We start from the raw sequence: 21,420 nt of genomic DNA on the forward strand, positions 1-21,420 counted from the left end.
TTTGGGTTTCCCCCGCTCCTAAAGAGCTATTTTAGAGACACCGAAGAATTCTAAATTAGGCAACCCACCCGACCCGTGGGTAAGTCACTTTCCAAGACCCATGAACTGTCCCCACTGCACCTGTATAGCACACAGAAAGCCCCGGCAGAGGGAATCTGACATCCATACCTATATTTCATGCCAGTCTGCTTTGCAGTGGACTCTTTGAGAGAAATGTGATGCTGAGGGGTGAAGGTCCCCAGGCTGCGCGCGATGATAGCGACCGTGCGGAATCTGGCCCGGGCTGCGTTCACCACATTGGGGGCGGTGGAGCTCTGCTTGCTCAGAAGTCTGTCCTCACCATTCCGGCTCTTCAAATTGTGCTCTGTGCAGGCTATGGAGACTTGCATTGCTTCCCCGGGCAGCGCACGGTCCCTCTCAGAACCCCAAAACACAGGCAGTCACGAGAGGTTGAGCAGTTGGGGGGGTTTCTGCTCGTCTTTTAACCCCTCCTTGCTCCCCCTTCCCGGGGATGCCGTCAGAGGAGTCCTCGCGGCCGACTTCAGAGCCAGGCGAGTGGCAGGTGTGGTTGCGGTGCGGACCAGAGTCCCGGGCACCGAGAGAAGTAAACAGCCAGCCCCGAAGTTGTCACAGCAGCTGGAGTGCGATCAGGCTCGCAAATCTTCCCGGGCAGTCACCTCGGCTGATTAAACAGCCAAATCCATGCAGTCGAGAGGCTTTTGCAGACGCCTAAAGGGAAGCCTTCGCACTGCCTGCACGCAGCCCTGCCAGAGCCGGTCCACCGTGTCTGAATGCGGGCTCGCCTCTGGGCGATGGCTCAAATGCACGCAGGCATACCGCAAGATGCGCCGCCAGCACCCTCTGGACCACAGGCAGGATGCTCAACTGGCGCGCGGAGCCTACAAGAAGCAGCTAATCGCAAGCTGATCCCCGGGGACCGGCGGTCTCCATCCACTCGGGCTGTCAGCTCCCTCCCCGCCCCACTCCGGGAGGTCTCCAGGGCTCATCAAGACCCTTCCCCACTCATTTTCAGGTGAAAGCCTGGGTCGCTCAGCCCACGCTGACGCGGGTTTGCCGCTACACGGAGGAGCAGGCTGGTAGAGCTCCCAGCCTTTGTGTGCGAATGGTAGGCAAGGATCACTTTCAGCAGACTCCTGCTGTAACAGAATCTGGAGGGCAGCTCATAAAGGGGGGCTCGGCCCAGACTCACACCAAATCTTGCTGCAACACAACAGTTGGAACTGGGGGAGGGCAGAGTGGGGGTGCTCCTGCCACAGAACATGCCAGTGAATTAACACGTGAATACTCTGCGACTGGCTTCCTAAAACACTACTTGAAATCCCTGTTAGCCTTGTCAGAGTTCGTTTCCCCTGTACACGTTATTCCTTAAGACGCTAAGTTTGAAGTTTACTGAAAAACCACAGTGCAGACTTTTTGGGAGTCAAGTCAGCTAACTTGCTGTAAAATCTATTCTGGATCTCAGAGGAGGACCAAGGAGAGGGGAAGAGACAGCAATTCGGCACCACCCAGAAGGGGGCTACACTAGGTGAGCAGCAGGTGCATGTCACCACCCAGAAGGTCCAGGCCAGGTGTCTGGAACCATGTACACTGCCCACCAGTCATCTGTGGCCAGCTGGTGATGACAAACACTATGCCTGCTCAGGGGTGGGCAGCAAAACACCCCTCTTGACTTTGAATCCATGTGAGGCAGAAACATCGTGTGGTTCAGTGTCAGGTGCAAAGCAACTGCTCAATAAATGTGATTGAACAAAACTAAGCACCGATTGGTTGATAACATTTGATCTCTCCATTTGAAATGCATGGAAGCCAAACTCCTTTTGTAGATGTACTTACAATAAAATTGTGGCTTCTGCAAAATCAGTTTTCCAAGCAAGCTTGTGCAGCCACTCTGGAAAACAGTATGGAGGTTCCTCAAAAAGTTGAACATAGAACTACCCTACAACCCAGCAATTGCACTACTGGGTATTTACCCCAAAGATACAAATGTAGTGATCAGAAGGGGTACATGCACCCTGATGTTTATAGCAGCAATGTCCACAATGGCCAAACTATGGAAAGAGCCAAGATGTCCATCAACAGATGAATGGATAAAGATGTGGTATATATGTACACACACACACACACACACACACACACACACACGGAATATTATGCAGCCATCAAAAAAAATGAAATCTTTCCATTTGCAACGACATGGATGGAACTGGAAGGTATTATGCTAAGTGAAATAAGTCAATCAGAGAAAGACAAGTATCATATGATCTCACTGATATGAGGAATTCTTAATCTCAGGAAACAAACTGAGGGTTGCTGGAGTGGTGGGGGGTGGGAGGGATGGGGTGGCTGGGTGATAGACATTGGGGAGGGTGTGTGCTATGGTGAGCACTATAAATTGTGTAAGACTGTTGAATCACAGACCTGTACCTCTGAAACAAATAACATGTTAAAAAAAAAAAAGAAGATAGTAGGAAGGGAAAAATGAAGGGGGGAAATCGGAGGGGCAGACGAACCATGAGAGACTATGAACTCTGAGAAAAAAACTGAGCGTTTTAGAGGGGAGGGGTTGGGGGGTGGGTTAGCCTGGTGGTGGGTATTAAGGCGGGCATGTATTGCATGGACCACTGGGTGTTATACTCAAACAATGAATCATGGAACACTACATCAAAAACTAATGATGTCTGGGGCGCCTGGGTGGCTCAGTCGTTAAGCGTCTGCCTTCAGCTCAGGTCATTGTCCCGGGGTCCTGGGATTGAGCCTTGCATCAGGCTCCCTGCTGGGCAGGAAGCCTGCTTCGCCCTCTCCCGCTCTCAATGTTTGTGTTCTCTCTCTCGCTGTGTCTCTCTTTGTCAAATAAAATCTTAAAAAAAAAAAAAAAACTAACGATGTAATGTATGGTGACTAACATAATAAAATAAAATTAATAAAAAAAATCAGTTTTCCAAACCTGGTTCCCAACAGACATTGCTGTCAAGCAAAAAGAAACAGTGTTTCAATCAACATTATCTGTGAGCGCCATCTCTGTACTAGGCAATAGGAACATGGGGCGGGGGGAATGAAGCACTGTCCTTCTCCCCAAGGAGCTGGCAATCTGTGTGGGAAGGACAAAGCATTCAGTCTTAAAGGGGCTAGTTAACAAGTCAGAGGTGCATCAGTGTTCAAATGAGTGGTACAGACACTAAATATGCTAGAGTTAAGAAGGGGAGTAATTGCAGAGGGCTAGAGAAAGTTCTTGGATTCATTCCCCATATTTCTATTGAGTCCCTATCAGATACTGGTCTCTGCTTGTTACTGGGGTATGAAGTTGGCTTAGACAGAGGCTGGACCTCAAGGAGCTCAGGGATGCCCAAGCAGCCCTCACCAAGTAGGACTTTGCCCAGGGCATGGATCTGATTAGCAGGAGAGGAGGGAGGTGGTCTTCCCAGGGGCTGGCAAGTGTGGGGAGAACACACATTCTGGCTGTGTCTATGTGTTTAAAAAAAAAAAAAAAAAGCAGGTCTGACCACTTCTTCCCAGCTAAATTAAGTTTTAAGTAGAATATGGGCTTATTTTGGATTCTACTCCAGAGATGAATCTCAACACTTTATAACCTGCAGATAAGGTTTCAATCACACTGTGGAAAATCATCCTTTACCCTTCATGACCTTCCCACTCCTGACTTTAGAAAACAAGTATACCACCTACTGTTCAGTGGTTGAGAAATAACTTTCAGATAGGATGAGGGTTGTGGAAAGGGACAAATGATGGCCTTCTTTTTACCCTTGGCTCCCAGGAGGGAGTTCTTGAAGATATCTGTGTTCCCTGGAATAAATAACAGTGGGCAGAGAGGAAGCAGATCATTAGAACCTTCACGTTTTCACACGGAGCTGGCTCATCGGAGATGATCAATGTGAATCAAGAAAAGAGTCAAAATGAGAAGAGGAAGAAGTGGGAGGAATCCAAAGGAACAACTGAGAAAAAGAGGAAAATAAAGCAGCCTGGGAGGCAAGACAGTGTGGTAATCACCAGAGGCCCAGAGGGGTCAGGAGTTTCCTCCGCAATGGCTGAGGCAGAGGAGGTGTGAGAAGGTGGCCAGAGGCTGATGTAAGAGTCCTGCCAATTTCACGGGGTGGGGGGGGGCGGGAGGGGCGGTGTGGAGGGGGCAGACATCTGTGTGCTGTTAGACAAGATGGCTTTCAGGTTTCCCTGAAAGCATAACCCGAATGAGATCGGGGATGCAGTTATCAGAACAAAACATGCAAGGCAGAGAGCACCTCTGAGTCACCTTTCTATCCCCCACAGGACCTTAAGCAGAGTGCCTTATATAGAGCAGGCCCTCACTGTATGAATAATTGAGAGAAGGAGACAGGAAGCAAAGGAAAGAAGGAGGCAGGAAGGGAGGAAGGGAGGTATATGGGAAGATGCCAAATTCTTGGATAAACTGGATTCCTTAAAAAGAAGAAAAAAGAAAAGAAAATCTTCCATGGTCTAGTTTCACCCAGGCTGCTTGCTTAAAGGGAGCAAATCATTGCCCCACATTCACATCTGCACCTCTTGCGTATTGACAAGTGTCCGCCGTTAGTCCGCCTCAAAGAGAACCGAAGAATGGAGACCAGAGGCACACTTTACAGTGCCAGTCTCTTTCTTGCTGTCCGCATTGTGCCTTTTCAGATCTGACACTGCATAGGCTTTGACAGCCGGCCAGCAGCTTGGTGACTTACCCCGCGGTCCTCACCCTCTGCAGCACTGATGGAGCAGCAGGTCTCAGGAGTCCGGGAATCGCCTCACAGTTGGCTGTAAGAATCCTCATTCCTAATAAATTTGTGCTAACAGGCCACATGCTAATTAAGGTGGGAAATTAGATAGGAATCCTGTTATTGTCATCCATTAGGATTGGGAAGGGTTATTATTATTTCAGACTCAAATAAGACCCACAGATGATGAGATCGGTAGAGATGGAGATATAAATGTAGATAGAGATGTGGTGATGGGTTGAATTGGATCCCCCCATATTCATATGAAGTCCTTAATCTCAGTAAGTACCTCAGAATGTGACTGGATTGTGTGTATTACAGTAATATAGGGAGACAAGGTGTTTCAAGAGGTGACTGAGGTAAAATGAGGTCATTAAGGCAGGCCCTAATCTAATAGGACTGGGATCTTTATAAGAAGAGGAGATGAGTGGGGTGCCTGGGTGGCTCAGTGGGTTGAGCGTCTGCCTTTGGCTTTGGTCATGGTCCCGGGATCCTGGGATCGAACCCCGTGTCAGGCTCCCTGCTCAGTGGGTGACCTGCTTCTCCCTCTCCCTCTGCCTGCCTCCGTGTGTGTGTGTGTGTGTGTGTGTGTGTGTGTGTGTGTGTGTCAAACAAGTAAATAAATCTTAAGGGAAAAAAAAAAGAGGAGATGAGGACCCTGGAACACATGGAGGGAAGATCTGTGAAGACCCAGGGAGAAGACAGCCATCTGCAAGCCAAGGAGAGAGGCTACAGGAGAAATAGACCCTGCTGACACCCCTCCCTCATCTTGGACTTCTCATCTCTAGAATCATGAAAATATAAATGTCTATTGTTTCAGCCCCTCAATCTACAGTATTTTTTATGGCATCGGTCCTCACACACCAGTACAGGTATAGATATTGTTTTTTAGTTTAATACGAATATTATTGGTCAAGAGAAACTATTGGAATACTCTAAAGAAGATGCTCCTAAAAGTCTTTATTAGACCACAGTGATATCATTATCGTGCCACTCCATACATCCTGAGCCAATGTTATAAATGTACTGCAAAGAAGAGCTCCAAATAGAACTCATTTGTTCCTTTCCACAAAGTTGTAAAAGCCTCTACATGGTAACTCTTGATGTAAGGAGTGGTGGTTTTCAAGGCATTTCTAGTACTTTCCCTTGTTCTTTTTTTTTTTTTTTTTTTAAGATTTGAGAGAGAGAAAGTGTGCACGCGCACACACACAGCAGGAGCGGCAGAGGGAGAATCCCAAGCAGCTCCCTGCTGAGTGTGGAGCCCAACAAGGGGCTGTATCCCACGACCCTGAGATCATGACCTGAGCCAAAATCAAGAGTCAGACACCCAATCAACTGAGCCACCCAGGCGCCCCTCCCTTATTCTTAGTGATCTCCTTATTCTGCCAGTTTTCCCTTTCAAAGGCTTGCTTTATACTGGGCATGTATAATGAGCAACCTCTGACATGTCAGGAGGTGGTGGCAAGACGCCTGCAGTAGCAGGCAAAGGCCTGGGTTCCAAACCCAGCTCTGTCCCGCTGTCTGTGACCTCGGGTGTCATTATAAATCTCTGTGCCGCCGTTCTCACCTGACATATGAGAGGGATACATATAGATTCAGCAGGGTGCTTTTACAGAGAGCTGTGGGAGTTACAAGATCACAGAGAGCCAAACTGTCACTTACTCTGCAATTTCACCTGGGTCTCAGCTGGTCTTGATTCATTACCCAATAGTTGGAATTCTTTGGCATTAACGTCAAAGGATCGTTGAGCCGTGGTGACAGAGCCAGTTAGAAACAGACCACAGGTGACTGAACTTGCACCCTATCTTCTTATGCTCATCATAGAGTCTTCATGGTAACATGAAAGGACTGTGGAGTGCATGGTCAGCTGGGGCTGGGTGTGAATCCCAGCTCCGCCGTGCCCCTTCCTTCCTGAGCACCACAGAGCGGGATGCTCAACCTCCCTGAGCCTCGGTATCCTCACAAAAAATGGTGCAAGAATATGCCTTTCTGGATGATTGTAGGAATTGCATGAAATAGTACTTGGCCCACAGTAGGCACTTGATAACTGCTAAGTATCCATCACAATTTATTAAAAGCAGGGCTATTAGGAAGTCAGTCTCTCAAGCTCCACCAGGGGACCCCAACAATTACTATACCAGTAAGACTTACACTGCACTTCCTATATCCTAGGAGCTCTCAACAATACTTTATACATATTAACTCATTTAATCTGCACATAATCCCATGGGGAGGTAGTATGTTTTCAACACCATTCTAGAGATAAGGAAACAAGAGACACAGAGAAGTTAAATAACTTGTCCAAGGTGACACAGGCAGGAAGCCGCAGAGCTGGGGTTTTACTCGGGGTAGTCTGCCTCCAGAGACTTGGTTCTCAACCACTGTGCATACTGCTCCTCACTGCAAGAACCTCCTTGGGAGAAGGGCTTTAAACAGTGCCATTTTATGAATATCATTTTTAAAAAGCCTTATTCTTATTATGAGTGAGGGGAAAATTCAACATTAAAAACCTAAAAATTTCAGAACAATTAAATCATCCATGCTTGGTAGCTTTAAGGTATTCCTTCCATCAACCTTTTAAAATACTTCATTATACTTTATTCTTTTTGTTCAGGAAAACATGTTTTATCCCAATTACCTGGCACATTTCTGATTAACTCGATTTTTTTTTTAAGATTTTATTTATTTATTTGACAGAATGAGAGAGGGAACACAAGTAAGGGGAGTGGGACCCTGGGATCATGACCCGAGTCAAAGGCAGACGCTTAATGACTGAGCCACCCAGGCGCCCTTGATTAACTCGATTTCTTACAAGTCAAAACAAATGCTTTATGCTGAGTCCACTCAGAATTTATGGTTTCTATGCCATCAGAAACCAGAGCGGGGGTGGGGGAGTAGGGGGGAGGTGGGGGGGGCAGGAAACATTCAGTTATGCAGCCAGGCAAAACTGGATTCATTCAAAACAGAAAAGAATCTGCTACTATCTGAAGAATTTTAAACATGCAAGTGTACAGATGGCAAGCCACTTTATGTGCTTATTATTTGTGGTTAAAAGAGAAATTGTTAGGATGAGCGTTTGCCATTTATCAGAAATTCTTAACATCTGGGTTTGGAGAACAATTTATCATATTCTGACAAATTGAACCAGCCATGAAAGTAACAATGGGCCTCCATTTGTGTGGGCACAGGTTTTGGAATAACAGAGAAAGTAAAATTGAGAGGCCAAATTGGAAATACTCGAGGCTCTGCTGAATAGAAGAAACCTCCAGATATAGACCCTTATGCTTTCGTGGAGGAAAGTTTCACCAGAGAACCCCCACTGGGAAACTCTGAGGACAAACTCAATACAAATTTTCTCACACCACTGGCCACATGCCCAAATTAAAACATAATTAAGGATAGTTAAGCTTTTCAATTAACACTTGAACTATACCTATAGCCACTGATAAAATATTTCCTTAATTAGAAACTTGTGACATATCAGATGTATCAGCAAGATCTCCATATTTATCCATCACTCTATATGTTCAAGACAAGTGCCATAATGCTATAGGAAGCAGATATAGAAAAATAGGAAATTCACAGTTCAGATTCTTTTGTTGAGGCCTCTTCATGGTAGGTAAATTCTCATAAGCTCGCCTAGAACCTGGACATAAAGCTGGGGGGAAATGGGGACATGTGGTCAGTTTATTTATTTATCCTTACAAATGTCATTGATTCTTCCTCACTTAGTAACCATTAGTATGATTTCTGCCATTGCCTTATAATAGAACAAGCTGGTCAGAAATATTGGTCAATTTAAGATATCATTAACCATAAGACACGTTATGACTTCCTATACCACTAAAACAAAAACTATGGTCAATTGTTATGACACAATGCTTTTTTATCCCTTAAACTTTTTATTTTAAAGTTACCAAAAGTCATTTTAGACTTAGTTGGGCTTCTGTGCCCAAAATTTCACTCTTGTATATACAGGAAAGGAAAAATATAAGAGAAACTGGTTAAGGTATTCCCCAAATATATTCACATTCAGAATTTGATACTTCTGGATATTTTAGTCATCAACATCCATATCTTTCCACACAGTCATCCTTTGTGTTGGTAATGTGGCAATTTTTAAGACACATGCTCATCAGAATCTGAATAGCCAAAGCAATCTTAAGAAAGAATAAAGCTGGTGGTATCACAATTCCAGATTTCAAGATATACTACAAAGCTATAATAATCAAAACAGTGTGGTACCGGCACAAAAAAAATAGATATAAAGGTTAATGGAATAGAATGGAGTCCAGAAGTAAACCCATGCTTATACGGTCAACCAATCTATGAAAAACAAGGCAAGAATATGCAATGGGGAAAAAAAATAGTCTCTTCAACAAATGATGCTGGGAAAACTAGATAGCTACATGCAAAAGAAAGAAATCGGACCATTTTCTTTCACCATACCCAAAATGGATTAAAAACCTAAGCTTGAGACCTGAAGTCATAAAGTTCCTAAGGGAAAACATAGACAATCTCTTGGACATTGGCTTTAGTGACATCTTTATGGACAGGTCTCCTGAGGCAAGGGAAACAAGAAAATTAAACCACTGAGACTATACCAAAATAAAAAGCTTCTACACGGCAAAGGAAACCATCAACAGAACAAAATGACAACCTACTGAATGGGAGCAGATATTTGTAAATGACATATCCAATAAAGGGTTAGTATCCAGAATATATAAAGTATTTATACAACCCAACACCAAAACAAAAAAACAAAAAAACAAAAAACAAATAATCCAAATAAAAATGGGCAGAGGGTTTTAATAAACATTTTCCAAAGAAGACATACAGATGGCCAACAGACATATGAGAAAATGCTCAACATCACTCATCAGGAAAATGCAAATTAAAGTCACAATGAGATCACTTTACACCTGTCAGAAAGGCTAAAATAAAAAACACAAGAAATAACAAATGTTGGTGAGGATGTGGAGAAAATGAAAAACTCGTGCATTATTAATGGGAATACAAATTTGTGCAGCTACTGTGGAAAACTGGAGCTTCCTCAGAAAAATTACAAATAGAATTACCATATGATCCAGTAATTCCACGACTAGGTATTTATCCAAAAAAATGAAAACATGAATTTGAAAATATATATGTACCCCAATGTTTATTGCAGCACTATTTACAATAGCAAAGATAGGGAAGCAACCCAAATGTCCATTGACTGATGAATGGATAAAGAAGAGGTGGTATACATATAAACTGGAATATTACCAAGCCATAAAAAAGAATGAAATCTTGCCATTTGCAACAACATGGATGTACTTAGAGGATATAATACTAAGTAAAATAAGTCAGAGAAAGACAAATACCATATGATTTCACTTATACATGGAATTTAAGAAACAAAACAAATGAACAAATGAAGAAAGAGAAACAAAAAAGCAGACTCAAATATAGAGAACAAGCTAGTGGTTGTCAGAGGGGAGATGGGTGAAATAAAGGGGATTTAGAGTACACTTATCTTGATGGGCACTAAGAAGTGAATAGAACTGTTGAATCATTACATTGTGTACACCTGAAACTAATAACATTGTAGATTAATTATACCTAAATTCTCTCTCTCTCTCTCTCTCTCTCACACACACACACAGACACACTCAACTATTATCTCTGGGATTTTTTTCCCCCAAGTTGTTGACGCCCACTCTGAAAGTTGTGATGCACACTTAACAGGCATCGACAGCCTCATCATGATGGTCACCTAGCCAGTGGCAATAGGAGATTATGTCACAAATTCACCAAAGGAAACGTATGTGTTTCAGAGAATTGAGGAGCTATAATGATTTCTAAGATAATATATTTTAAACTTTTATTTCATGGCCATTTAAATCTAAAATATTATAGAAGGAAGGAAGGGGAATTTTTCAGCACCCACTCTGTGCCAGGCATTGTGTCAAAAGCTTCTATATCCACTATCTCATTCCAGAGAAAAGGGAGAAAAGAATCCGCCTTTGTTAAACATCTAAATTAATTGGGCTCTCAACTACGTCATCTATAGATGGAGTTACAGAACCATTCATCTTCACCCTTGCAAAACTAAGTATGAATCAGATTCCAGAAGGGCTTTCCACATAAAGTCACCCTTGCCCGATGGGGGGAAAAATAAGCAACCTGAAGGTCTTTCTAAAAATACATTAATGGGGGGGGGGCGCCTGGGTGGCTCAGTCTGTTACGTGTCTGCCTTCGGCTCAGGTCATGATCCCAGGGTCCTGGGATCGAGCCCCCCATCAGGCTCCCTGCTAAGCGGGAAGTCTGCTTCTCCCTCTCCCACTCCCTCTGCTTGTGTTCTCTCTCTTTCTCTCTCTCACACTTTCTCTCAGATAAATAAAGTTATTAAAAAATACATTAATGGGTTAAAACTTCCTTGTTTCAGTTCAAATGTGTTGGTCTTCTTAGGGTGAGGAAAGCTATTGTCATTCTACCTCATATCTAATGTATAAAAGATACACTCTCTCGCTTCTTTGTTCCATTCATTTTTTTTTTAAAGATTTTATTTGTTTATTTGACAGAGAGAGACACAGTGAGAGAGGGAACACAAGCAGAGGGAGAAGCAGGCTTCCTGCGGAGCAGGGAGCCTGATGCGGGGGCTCCATCCCAGGACCCTGGGATCATGACCTGAGCCAAAGGCAGACGCTTAACGACTAAGCCACCCAGGCGCCCATGTTCCATTCATTTTCAAAAGGGAGGTGTTGTAAAGAGCAGATCTTAGATCCTATGAGATTCCTTCTCATTTAAGTCCTTCCTTTTGACAGATCGCAGAAAGTTAATGTAGGAGACTCCTCAGGTTTTCATCACATTTAAAACAAAACTCAAATTTTATTTTAAGCGAGAGGATCAAGCTCTCACTCTATATTGTCTGAAGTTTTTATAATGCACACATATTACTCTTGTAAATAAAAAACATTTTTAAAATATTTCTACCATAACCTTATCACAAATTCATCCAAGAGGAAAGAGGGATACAAGAAAGCATGAAGGGAAAAGTCACGTTAATTCAGAATTCCAATTTTTAACATTTTTGTCAATATCTTCTTGGTTTGCACAATTTTATTTTCCACGCAGAGTTTCATGGTTGTTGTTATTAATGTTGCTGCTGTAGTTTTATATAATTGAATACTTTTCAATGTGTGTGTTAATTACCTCATGCAATCATTTTGGATTTGTTCCTTTGTCTTTTCATATATTATCTGCGTTTAGGTCAATTATTTGTCATCATTATGGATAGATCACCTTGTTGATAGGCATCTTTCATTGTCGAGTTGGTAAGTTCTATATCCTGATGAAGCAAAGAGGTGAAGGACTCAGCCCCTCCCCATAAGGCTCCCTTCCTGGCTGTGGAGGGTGCAGACATTCACTGATGGCTAGTTGCCTACCCTCTATGTCAGAATGAGTGATCTAGCCGATACATTCTCTAGAGGAAGAGATCCTGGAGGTTGGGGCAGTTAAAGAGACTATGGTAGTGTCAGAAAAGATTTGGGCATTAAGGACAGAGAAGAACCCAGGCAAGGAAAGAAAGTAGGTGAGGGAGGCTACGTGGGTAGATGAAATATTTTTTAACAAAGATGGGGAGGTTGAGGGGCCTCTTAGGGAACAACGAGCAAAGCACTTTGGATGGAACCTTATTTGACAAAAAGGATTTATGTGAGAAATGATGCAAAACAAATATACATAAATTAACTAGAGTCTGCTGAGGACAGCCTGGAATAAAAGTCTGGTGCAGACTGCCTGCTCAGGGCAGTTGCAGGGAGGTTAAAGGTAGAACACTCATCAAGGATTCAGGTCTGGGGATAGGAATGTAAGCAATATTTTTGGAAGATCCTTCTGGAAGCCAATAGGGTGGTCCAGTAGGAGACTGCTAGAATCAGCCGGCTGTTAAGGTAAAACTTGCTGTCGAAAGAATGGTACTTCTTCCTGTCCGTTCTAACAGACTATGGAAAAATGTTCACAACACACTGTGTGCTCAAAAAACAGTTCACAAAATAATATGTACAGTATGAGCCTATTTTGACAGAAGCAAAAATTATCTATCTCTGCAGAGAAACCAAAGGATATTCCCCAATATATTTGGTATATTGGGTATATTTGAGATAACCAAATATTATCACTAGTTACTTATGCATGGTGGAAGTATGGGTGATGTTTTATTTCCCTAATTTTGATAGCATATTATTTTCTGTTGTAGGTATATATTACTTTTATATTATGGAGCAAAAAAGAAAAGTAATATTCAGAGAAAAAGAAATGATGCTTGAAGCCATCAGAAGCCTATAGGTATACTTATCATGGGCAGAAGACCAAGAGCTTTTTTCTTTTTCTATTTCATAGCACCCAGTACTGTGAGATAAATGGCATGAAGCTCGTTTACATTTTACATTTTAACAAGCATCCAGGACATGACCATTAAGCTATGCTAACTGATGTGGAAAAGAATTAAATCAAATCACTGGTTTGCTGTAGATCTGATATGGATTCCTGCTGGGGAGGCAGGCAAGGAGTAGTCTGATCCTCTAAGGACAGCAGTAATTAAACACTAAAGGAATTTTTGGCAATAACTACGAATTCTACCAACCTAAGCCTGGTTGACCCTCCCTAGAGTTGGCCTCTACTAAAAGGAAGAGAACCTATATAGGTTCATCATTAATCAAATTAATGTGAGTTGAGCCCCTTAGGGGAAAAGGACAGGTCTCAATCTCTCAGACAGCTGTGCAGACAGGTGCTTTATTAATTCCCATTGGCTGAATAAATGAATTTATACCAAGCTCTGGGATAATGCCAGAACTGAGTGGAAATATGCTATATAGAAATCAAATCACTATGCTGAAATTTCAGAGACCTCTCTAATAATTGTGGTTTGTCCCCAGTATTCTGCATTCGCCCTTTGCCCCACCTCTTACTTGTTTTTTTACATAGTTCTATGGTGATAAAATGAGAGAAGGAAGGAGTAATGCAATATGGTATTTCTGTATAGATGTTAGGAAATACTGGCAAAGGAATAGGAATGAGGAGGGGCCTGGGGAAGAAAAGAATTTTAGCCAAAATCAAACATAGGGAAGTATCTGAAGAGACACACAAAGCTTGAGCCTAATCTGCTAACTGAATTTCCATGGGGAGGTGGTTTGTCAGTTTTAGGAAAGTATCAGTGTCTTAGTTTCCTCAGGCAGTTGTCACAAATTATCACAAACCACAAACGTAGTAAGTTAAAACAACAGAAATGTATTCTCACAATTCTGGAGGCCAGAAGTCTGAAATCAAGGTGTGAGTAGGACTGTGATCCCTGCAAAAGCTCTAGGGGACAATTTAGTCCTTGCCTCTTTCAGCTTCTGGTGGCTCCTCAGCATTCCTTGTGACTTTAACTCTCCATGTGACTTTAGCTCTCCAGTCTCTGACTCCACCTTCAAATGTCCTTCTCCGTGTGTCTTTGTCTTCTCATCTAAACACACTTATCATTGGATTTAGGGCCCACCTAGGTTGATCTCACCCCAAGATCTTTAACTTCATTACATCTGCAAAGATACTTTTTCCAAATAAGGTCACATTCACAGGTTTCAGGGTTTAGGATATGAACATAGTTATCTGGGGACTACCATTCAACCAACCAGTGTCAGTTTGGGGAAAGTATGCGTTAGATGGAAGGAGGGGTGGGGAAAAGATGGAGAGAGGAGGCAGCAAGACTGGACTTGTTTTCTGTCCTGACGAGTAAAACTGAAGATACAACAAAAACAGTCCAAGACTGTATGGAGACGAAAATTCATTCAGAGTACAGGTTTGAGAGCTCCCATCTGTGGATGGTTTCTTTGATAGGGTGAAAACAAAGAGAAACAAGAAGAATCCTCATAGGTCAAATAAGGGCAGGTGGGCTTTCCCATGCCCTACAGTGTCTCTTTGCCCAGAGATAACAGTACTGGATCAGGTACAGAGATCACACATGAAAGGATCCACATAAAAGGATCATCTGTAACCATATCCTTGGTGAGAATGGCTCCATTCACTAAACCAAAGGGCTTCTCTGGAAGAGAAGAGAAGAGAGAATGGTACATGGCGTACTTGGGAGGGAGAAACAGCAAAGACACAATATAACAGAAGCTAGGAGGCATGCAAGCTATGGAGGAGATAGCAAAGCAAGAAGAAAAATAACCAACGAATTATGGTTTTGTCATTTTCCTGATCAAGAGTACCCCCAAGTCTTTTTCTAATAGATGACTTTCTGTTTGGTAAAGGCTTGAACTGTCATGTCAGCAGAGGTAGATGTTAGAATCTGGTAGTCATAGCATCATATGGTGCAGGACTAGAGCAGCTCAAGAATCACTTGAAACTCGAGTTCCAGACTCAGTATGAGAGCAGAAGATTCAAATCATGGGACTTATTATGATGTCAAGGAGCAGGGAAGAATATTACACCTAAAAAGGACTAGGTACTTCTCAGTAGAAAAGAAGCTTGGAATCTGGATGATTGAAGGCAGTAGTCAAGGGATCAATTCAGCAGAATGGTCTCTGAGGTCAAAGTGGACCAGTCTCTAAAATGGAAGCATAATTCTGAAAAGTATTAAATACTTTTTATACCCCATAAATCAAGATTTTAAAAACTTATTACAAATGAAGATTTATGAGACATGAAAAGTACTTTGGTTTAATATTAAAAGACATTAACATTGTATAAATCAATTTTAGCACTATGTTGAGATAAAATATAAAGATGTGCATATATAATAGTACACAGAGTACTAGTATATAGTATAGAACATAATATATGTACATAATATATGTACATAATATATGTACATATATGTACACACAGTAGTACAAAGGGTGGGGGAATGAATGGAACATGGAACTATACTGGAGCAAAATTTATAAGGTTTAACAGATTTAAGTTAATTTTATTCTGAAGTAGATTGTGGTAAGTATATATTATGATCATTAGAGAAAACAACTCAAAGAAATAGTTTCTCAAATCAACAAAGGAATAAAAATACTTAACAGACAAGAATGTAATCAACCAAAAAGCAAAAGTTGACTAGAACTAGTAAATAAATTTAGCACGGTCACAGAATATAAGATCAATATACAAAAATCAATTGTATTTTTATACTAGCAATGAACAATCCAAAATTAGTAAAACAAATTTTTTTGCAAAATCAAAGAAAATACTTACAAATAAACTAAAGAAATGCAAGCCTTAGAAACTAAATATTACAAAATATTAAAGAAGATCTAAATAACATGAATGTTCACAGATTGGAATAGTTAGCATTGTCGAGATGGCAATTCTCCCCAAATGGATTTAGAAATTCAATATATACCCTATCAAAATTCAGCAGGATTTTGTAAAACTTGACAAACTGATTCTAAAATTTATATGGAAATGCAATAAACTTAAATAGCCAAAATAATTTTGAAAAAGAGTTATATGAGAAGACTTACACTATGTGATTCCAAAACTTTCTACAGAGCTATATTAACCAAGAGAGTGTGGTATTGGCAAAGGGTAGGAGTATAAATTAATGGAAGAGAATGGAGACTTCAGAAATAAGTTCTTACATTTGTGGTCAATTGGCTTTCAACAATGGCACCCAGCACAATTCAATTGGAAATGATGATGTTTTCAAAAAATGTTGCTAGTACAATTGGCTATCCCCATGCAAAGAAACAAAAAAGACCATACACCCTATCTCACATCTTGCACAAAAATCAACTCAAAATGGATCATAGACTTAGGTTTAAGAGTTAAGACTCTAAACTGTCTAGAAGAAAACAAAGGAGAAATCTTTGTGAACTTGGGTTTGAAAAAGAAAGGACACCAAAAGTACAATCCATAAAAGCAAAACAATGATAAACTGGACTTCCTAAATAAAAAACCATTTTACTTAAGAACAGATCATTATGACAAGACACAGACTAGCTTAAAAATTCTGCAAATCATATACATGGTAAAGAACTTGTATCCAGAATATGTAAAGATGACTAATATAACTAAATGAAAGGATATATAACCCAACTAAAAAAATGGATGAAAGATTTTAATAGATATTTCACCACTGAAATATGATAGATATGTGAATGGCTAACAAGCACATAAAAATAAGCTCAACCTCAGTAGTCATTAAGGAAATACACAAAACACTACAATGAGACACTCCAGCACTCCCACTAAAAACGCTATAATTTTTTTAAAAATTTAACCAAGAGTTAGTGATGATGTGGAGAAACTCGAACTGAAACCCTCATGCATTGCTGGTGAGAGTGTCAAATTTTCCACTATGGAAAATAGTTTGATAGTTTCTTAAAAAGTTAAGTACAAATTTACCATATGACCAAGGAATTCCACCTTTAGATATGAAAACATATGGCTACATAAAGACATGTACATGAATGCTCATAACATTATTCATAACAACCAAACCCAGAAACTTATCCAAATGTCCATCAAATGGAAAATGGACAAACTGTGTTTATATATATATTTTTAAAGATTTTATTTATTTGATAGAGAGAGGGAACACAAGCAGGGGGAGTGGGAGAGGGAGAAGCACGCTCCCCACTGAGCAGGGAACCCAAAGGAGGGCTCAATCCCAGGACCCTGGGATCAGGACCTGAGCCGAAGGCAGATGCTTAACTACTAAGCCACCCAGGTGCCCCAAACTGTGTTATATTTATAGAATTCTATTCAGCAATTAAACGAATGAACGACTGATACGTGAATCAACCTCAAAAACATTACACCGAGTAAAAGAAGCTAGACAAAAAGGCTGTATATTATATAATTCTATGCTGAGGACAGGTCTAGAAAGGCACATTTATGGAGATAAAACAGATCAGAGGTTACCTGGGTCTGGAAGTGAGAACAGGGATTAACAGCAAATAGGCCCAAGGAAATTTTTTTGTTATAGGAACATTCTAGAACTGAATTTTGGTTATTGTACAATTCTATAAATTTACTAAAGTCATTGAGTTATATATTTATTTTGGGTGAATATTATGGTATATAAATTATACCTGATGAATTTGTTAAGACAAAAAAAATAAAGTGTCATGCCATGATGTAGAATAAATACAATACTGGTGGTTAAAAACAAAAACATTACTTTTCTGAGAGAGGTTTGTTATTTTTAAGCACCCGAGTTCCCTTTCCAATCAGAAGCAAAGATTGGAGGTGAGAATGTAGAATTTATGACAAGCCTTAGCAGACGGAGGTCAGAGGTCTGGGAAGTCTCTGAAAGGAGTTGCAAGACAGGATCAGAAAGAACAGTGAGTTTAGTTGCTATGGGGTTCTCCAGAAGAGTCTGCTTCATCCATCACAGGGCTGACATACTAGAATCCCTAACCGGGTTGAGGAAGAGTCAAAGGACACGCCAAAGAAGTTCCACGTTGGGCACACACTGGATCTGGGCTAGCGTGGAGGGATGACAGGGCAGCAATGGCTGAGGGGTGCCAGAGACAGGCTCATGGAGTCACCCACTGTATGGAATGAGGCAACAAAGCAGCCAAGGATCATCAGGGTCTCCAGAGCACATGGGAGGTCATAGAGCACAGACTGGATACTGAGGCAGTGCAAGGTTTGCAGGCAAAGACACTGGAATGTCCCCAAAGCCCAGGCAAGACGGCTTTAAGACACAGCAGATAGGCAAGGGACAACTCGGAGGAGAGTGACAAGAACCTGGTGAATGGCATGAAGACCACCTCTGAGAAGGAGCTGTAATTTTGAAAGAACTAAATATTGATCCAAACCCCTCTTTGCGAAATGGATGAGTTACCTTAAAACAGCAAGTTGTAGGCTTTCCCCTGCCTTTAGTGGGACTAGGTGAGGACAGTCAGAGCTGACAATTAGAGCCAGATGAGGACAGTCAATAAAAATTCCTTTTTCTGACCACTGATGGACATTTGCAAGATGTAAAAGGCTACTAGGCAGCTGAAGGTCTAATGTTGTGACCTTTGACCTTAGACTTCCCAGGCTGACCTGCTGGAAAGCACATCCTTTGTCCCCTAACAGCCAGCCCTTCCAGGTTTAAAGAGGCCTCACCATATCAGATTAGGAAGTCTCTTTGCCTCTCTTGGGGTAGCTCAGGTCTTGTGGGGGCCTGAGCAGATGGACCAGGTGCCCAGAGATAACGACTGGGGCACTATCTTCTTGTCACTGGACTCTTCTCACTTTGAGCCTTAGTCCAAACCCCTAGCTACAGGAGGCCCTGCCAGGGTGCTGAAAGGATTTGGTTCTACAGCAAGCACAATGAGTCGGTAGATCCCAAGAGCGTTCTTTGGTGTATACCCCAGGTACTTCTAGGTTCATTTACAGACGAATTAACTATTTCTAACTCTTCAAGTGGCATTTTAACGTGAGATGTCATTAAACAAAACCAACTGGAAGCAGAGTCATTCCATCTCCCTGCTAGTCAGATTAGACAGTCCATATAAACCTCTCTCGTGTCCCACACCCAGAAGAGGACCTGCCGTTCCACACAGCTAACATCATTATGTAGGCCCAGGGCTCACTCACTCAATAGCACGGCACATTATTTATAGCAATATGGTTGTTATAAAAGCTTTCATGTGAGGGAAGGGGAGAAAGGATATTTGGATTCCTGATGTTTTTGGCTTGGGGCTTTTTTCTTTTAATCGAGTAGGAGTGAGTTATTTAATGTTACCTGTAGGTAAATGAGAAAATATGTCCCTTTCAGGAAATGATTTTAATTTCCCTGTAATCATTCTTAATTGTTAACTATCTCCTGAAATTCAAAAGGCTGTCATGTGGAGGAGGGAAGCCATTTGGGAATGTTCTTACGTTAGGACTGAAACAGGACCAAGGAGAACTGGCAACAGGCAGGCTGGGGACACTGTAAAGAAGGACTCGATGACAGTGTGGGCTGCTCAACAATACATCAGACTGCCCACCTAGAGATCTGGTAAGCTTGCTGTCACCGGAGGTATGCAAATTGTGGCCTCAGAACCAGATGTCTGTACGTGATAGAGAGAACAGTGTATTTACTTCTCTGAATGGTACTTGCATTCCATGGGCTTTTTCAGATGGTAAGAAACTACATTTTGCTTAGATGACATGGGTTTCTTCTTCTGGCACGCTTAGTATCCCTTCTCCCTTCTGATGATCGAATGCCATGCCTCAAGTGGGATAAACCCCATTCCCCAGGCTCCTGGCGAGGGCACGTGACCCAGTCAAGGAGAATTCCACTGCCCAGGGCACAGTGATGGACTCTGGATGGTTATGTGACCCCAGTCAGTTCAATCATACTCAATCTTGGGACTTTTATTGGAAGAGAAACTCTTTCTTCTGGACTTATAGCTAGTTAAGTATAAAGCTACCTAGGGCTATTTCAAGGAAAGGACCTGCTTGAGAATGAACTGGAAGTGTCATTAGGGAGACCATCTTCTCTAGTAGGCCTCCCTCAGCAGGTGGTGTCTGCTCTTTCCTACTCTGGTGCTTTATCCACCATGTTGTCATGACTCAGCTACTTGAGTCGGTAGCTTCTATTTCTTCTAGGACTACAGACTAATTGTAAATCTCCTATTCAAATTCCCCAAGAGAAAGAACCTGACCACACCAATCAGTCACCATCCATGTGATACACCCAAGTAAACTATGGTTCTTAAGCCCAACTGCTGTGGATGGCAGTCTTTACGTTAGGGACTGTTATAAACTGAATATTTGGGAGCCCTTTACACTCCAACTTGTATATTGAAGCTTTGGCCACCAGTGTGATGGTATTTGGAGGTGGGGCCTTTGGGAGGTAATTAGGTTTAGATGAGGTCATGAGGGTGAAGCTCCCATGATAGGATTAGTGTCCTTATAAGAAAAGAGATCAGAGCTTCAAACTTCTTTTTATGTAATGATATCATAGATACGGATGCTGTCCTCCAAATGTGGCTCCAGATCCCTTCCCAAACAAGTGTCAATGTTCTTTCCAATTTCAGTTTTCTAGAATCCTTTTTTTTCCAATTCTCTTTCAATTATTTTGTTTGAATTTTTATTAGTGTTATGATCTTTCCCATGAGGATTGATAAAGGAAGTTGCCAAGCTGAGAATCTCAGGCTTTCTGCTTTTTCCCTCACCTATCACCAAGCACTTGTCCCACTAAGAATTTAGACATGAGTTTTTCACAAGGTGAAGGTGATTAAAAACAAATTGACAGAGGCCACGTTTAGGCAACAGGCTTGAACAATGGAAACTCAAGCAAGGCGATAGGGCCCATAGTGACTACTGAGCTGACACAAACAGACTCATTAAGTGACCCTCCTTGAAATACCCATTAGGCCCTAGCTGACCAATTACAAGCAGGCACAGCACCTAAGATTACTAGAAAAGGGAAAATTCCATATATCCCCATACTTCCTCACTCTACCCCATAACTACAGCCCCTCACCATCACCTTATGGCAGGCGTCTCTCCGTTGGCTGGCATGCCTGCAGCTCCCTTGCAGTGTCTTCAATAAACGTTTCTCTCTCTTGTTCTACCTTGGGTGCATTCTTTCACCACGGTGCCACCAGCCCCACAAAACCCAAATCTGGGACACCTCAGACTTGTCTGATAGAACATGGTGATTCAGTTGGGTCATGGGTCATCTGAAGAGAGTATAATAGAGATTAGTGATAAGGTGTAACAGGAA

The 21,420-nt window shown here is 41.9% G+C and overlaps 1 protein-coding gene across 5 annotated transcripts in view; it reads right to left on the bottom strand.

Annotated features, from left to right (window-relative positions):
* The window catches only part of KCNAB1 (potassium voltage-gated channel subfamily A regulatory beta subunit 1), a 393,964-nt gene that overhangs the window by 251,377 nt on the left and 121,167 nt on the right, over positions 1-21,420 (bottom strand). For 2 of the 5 annotated variants that reach the window (XM_028103062.2, XM_028103060.2), the window contains exon 1: positions 169-389. The exons of the other annotated variants lie outside the window; for them this stretch is intronic. In XM_028103062.2, coding sequence (XP_027958863.1) covers positions 169-389 — 221 coding nt within the window. Of the gene's footprint in view, positions 1-168; positions 390-21,420 lie in introns of those variants that run through there. 5 annotated transcript variants of the gene reach the window in all.

The sequence above is a fragment of the Eumetopias jubatus genome, unplaced genomic scaffold (assembly GCF_037043125.1).
Source record: "Eumetopias jubatus isolate StellerSeaLion01/CBP00866 unplaced genomic scaffold, mEumJub1_p1.0 scaffold_1, whole genome shotgun sequence".
NCBI lineage: Eukaryota > Metazoa > Chordata > Mammalia > Carnivora > Otariidae > Eumetopias > Eumetopias jubatus.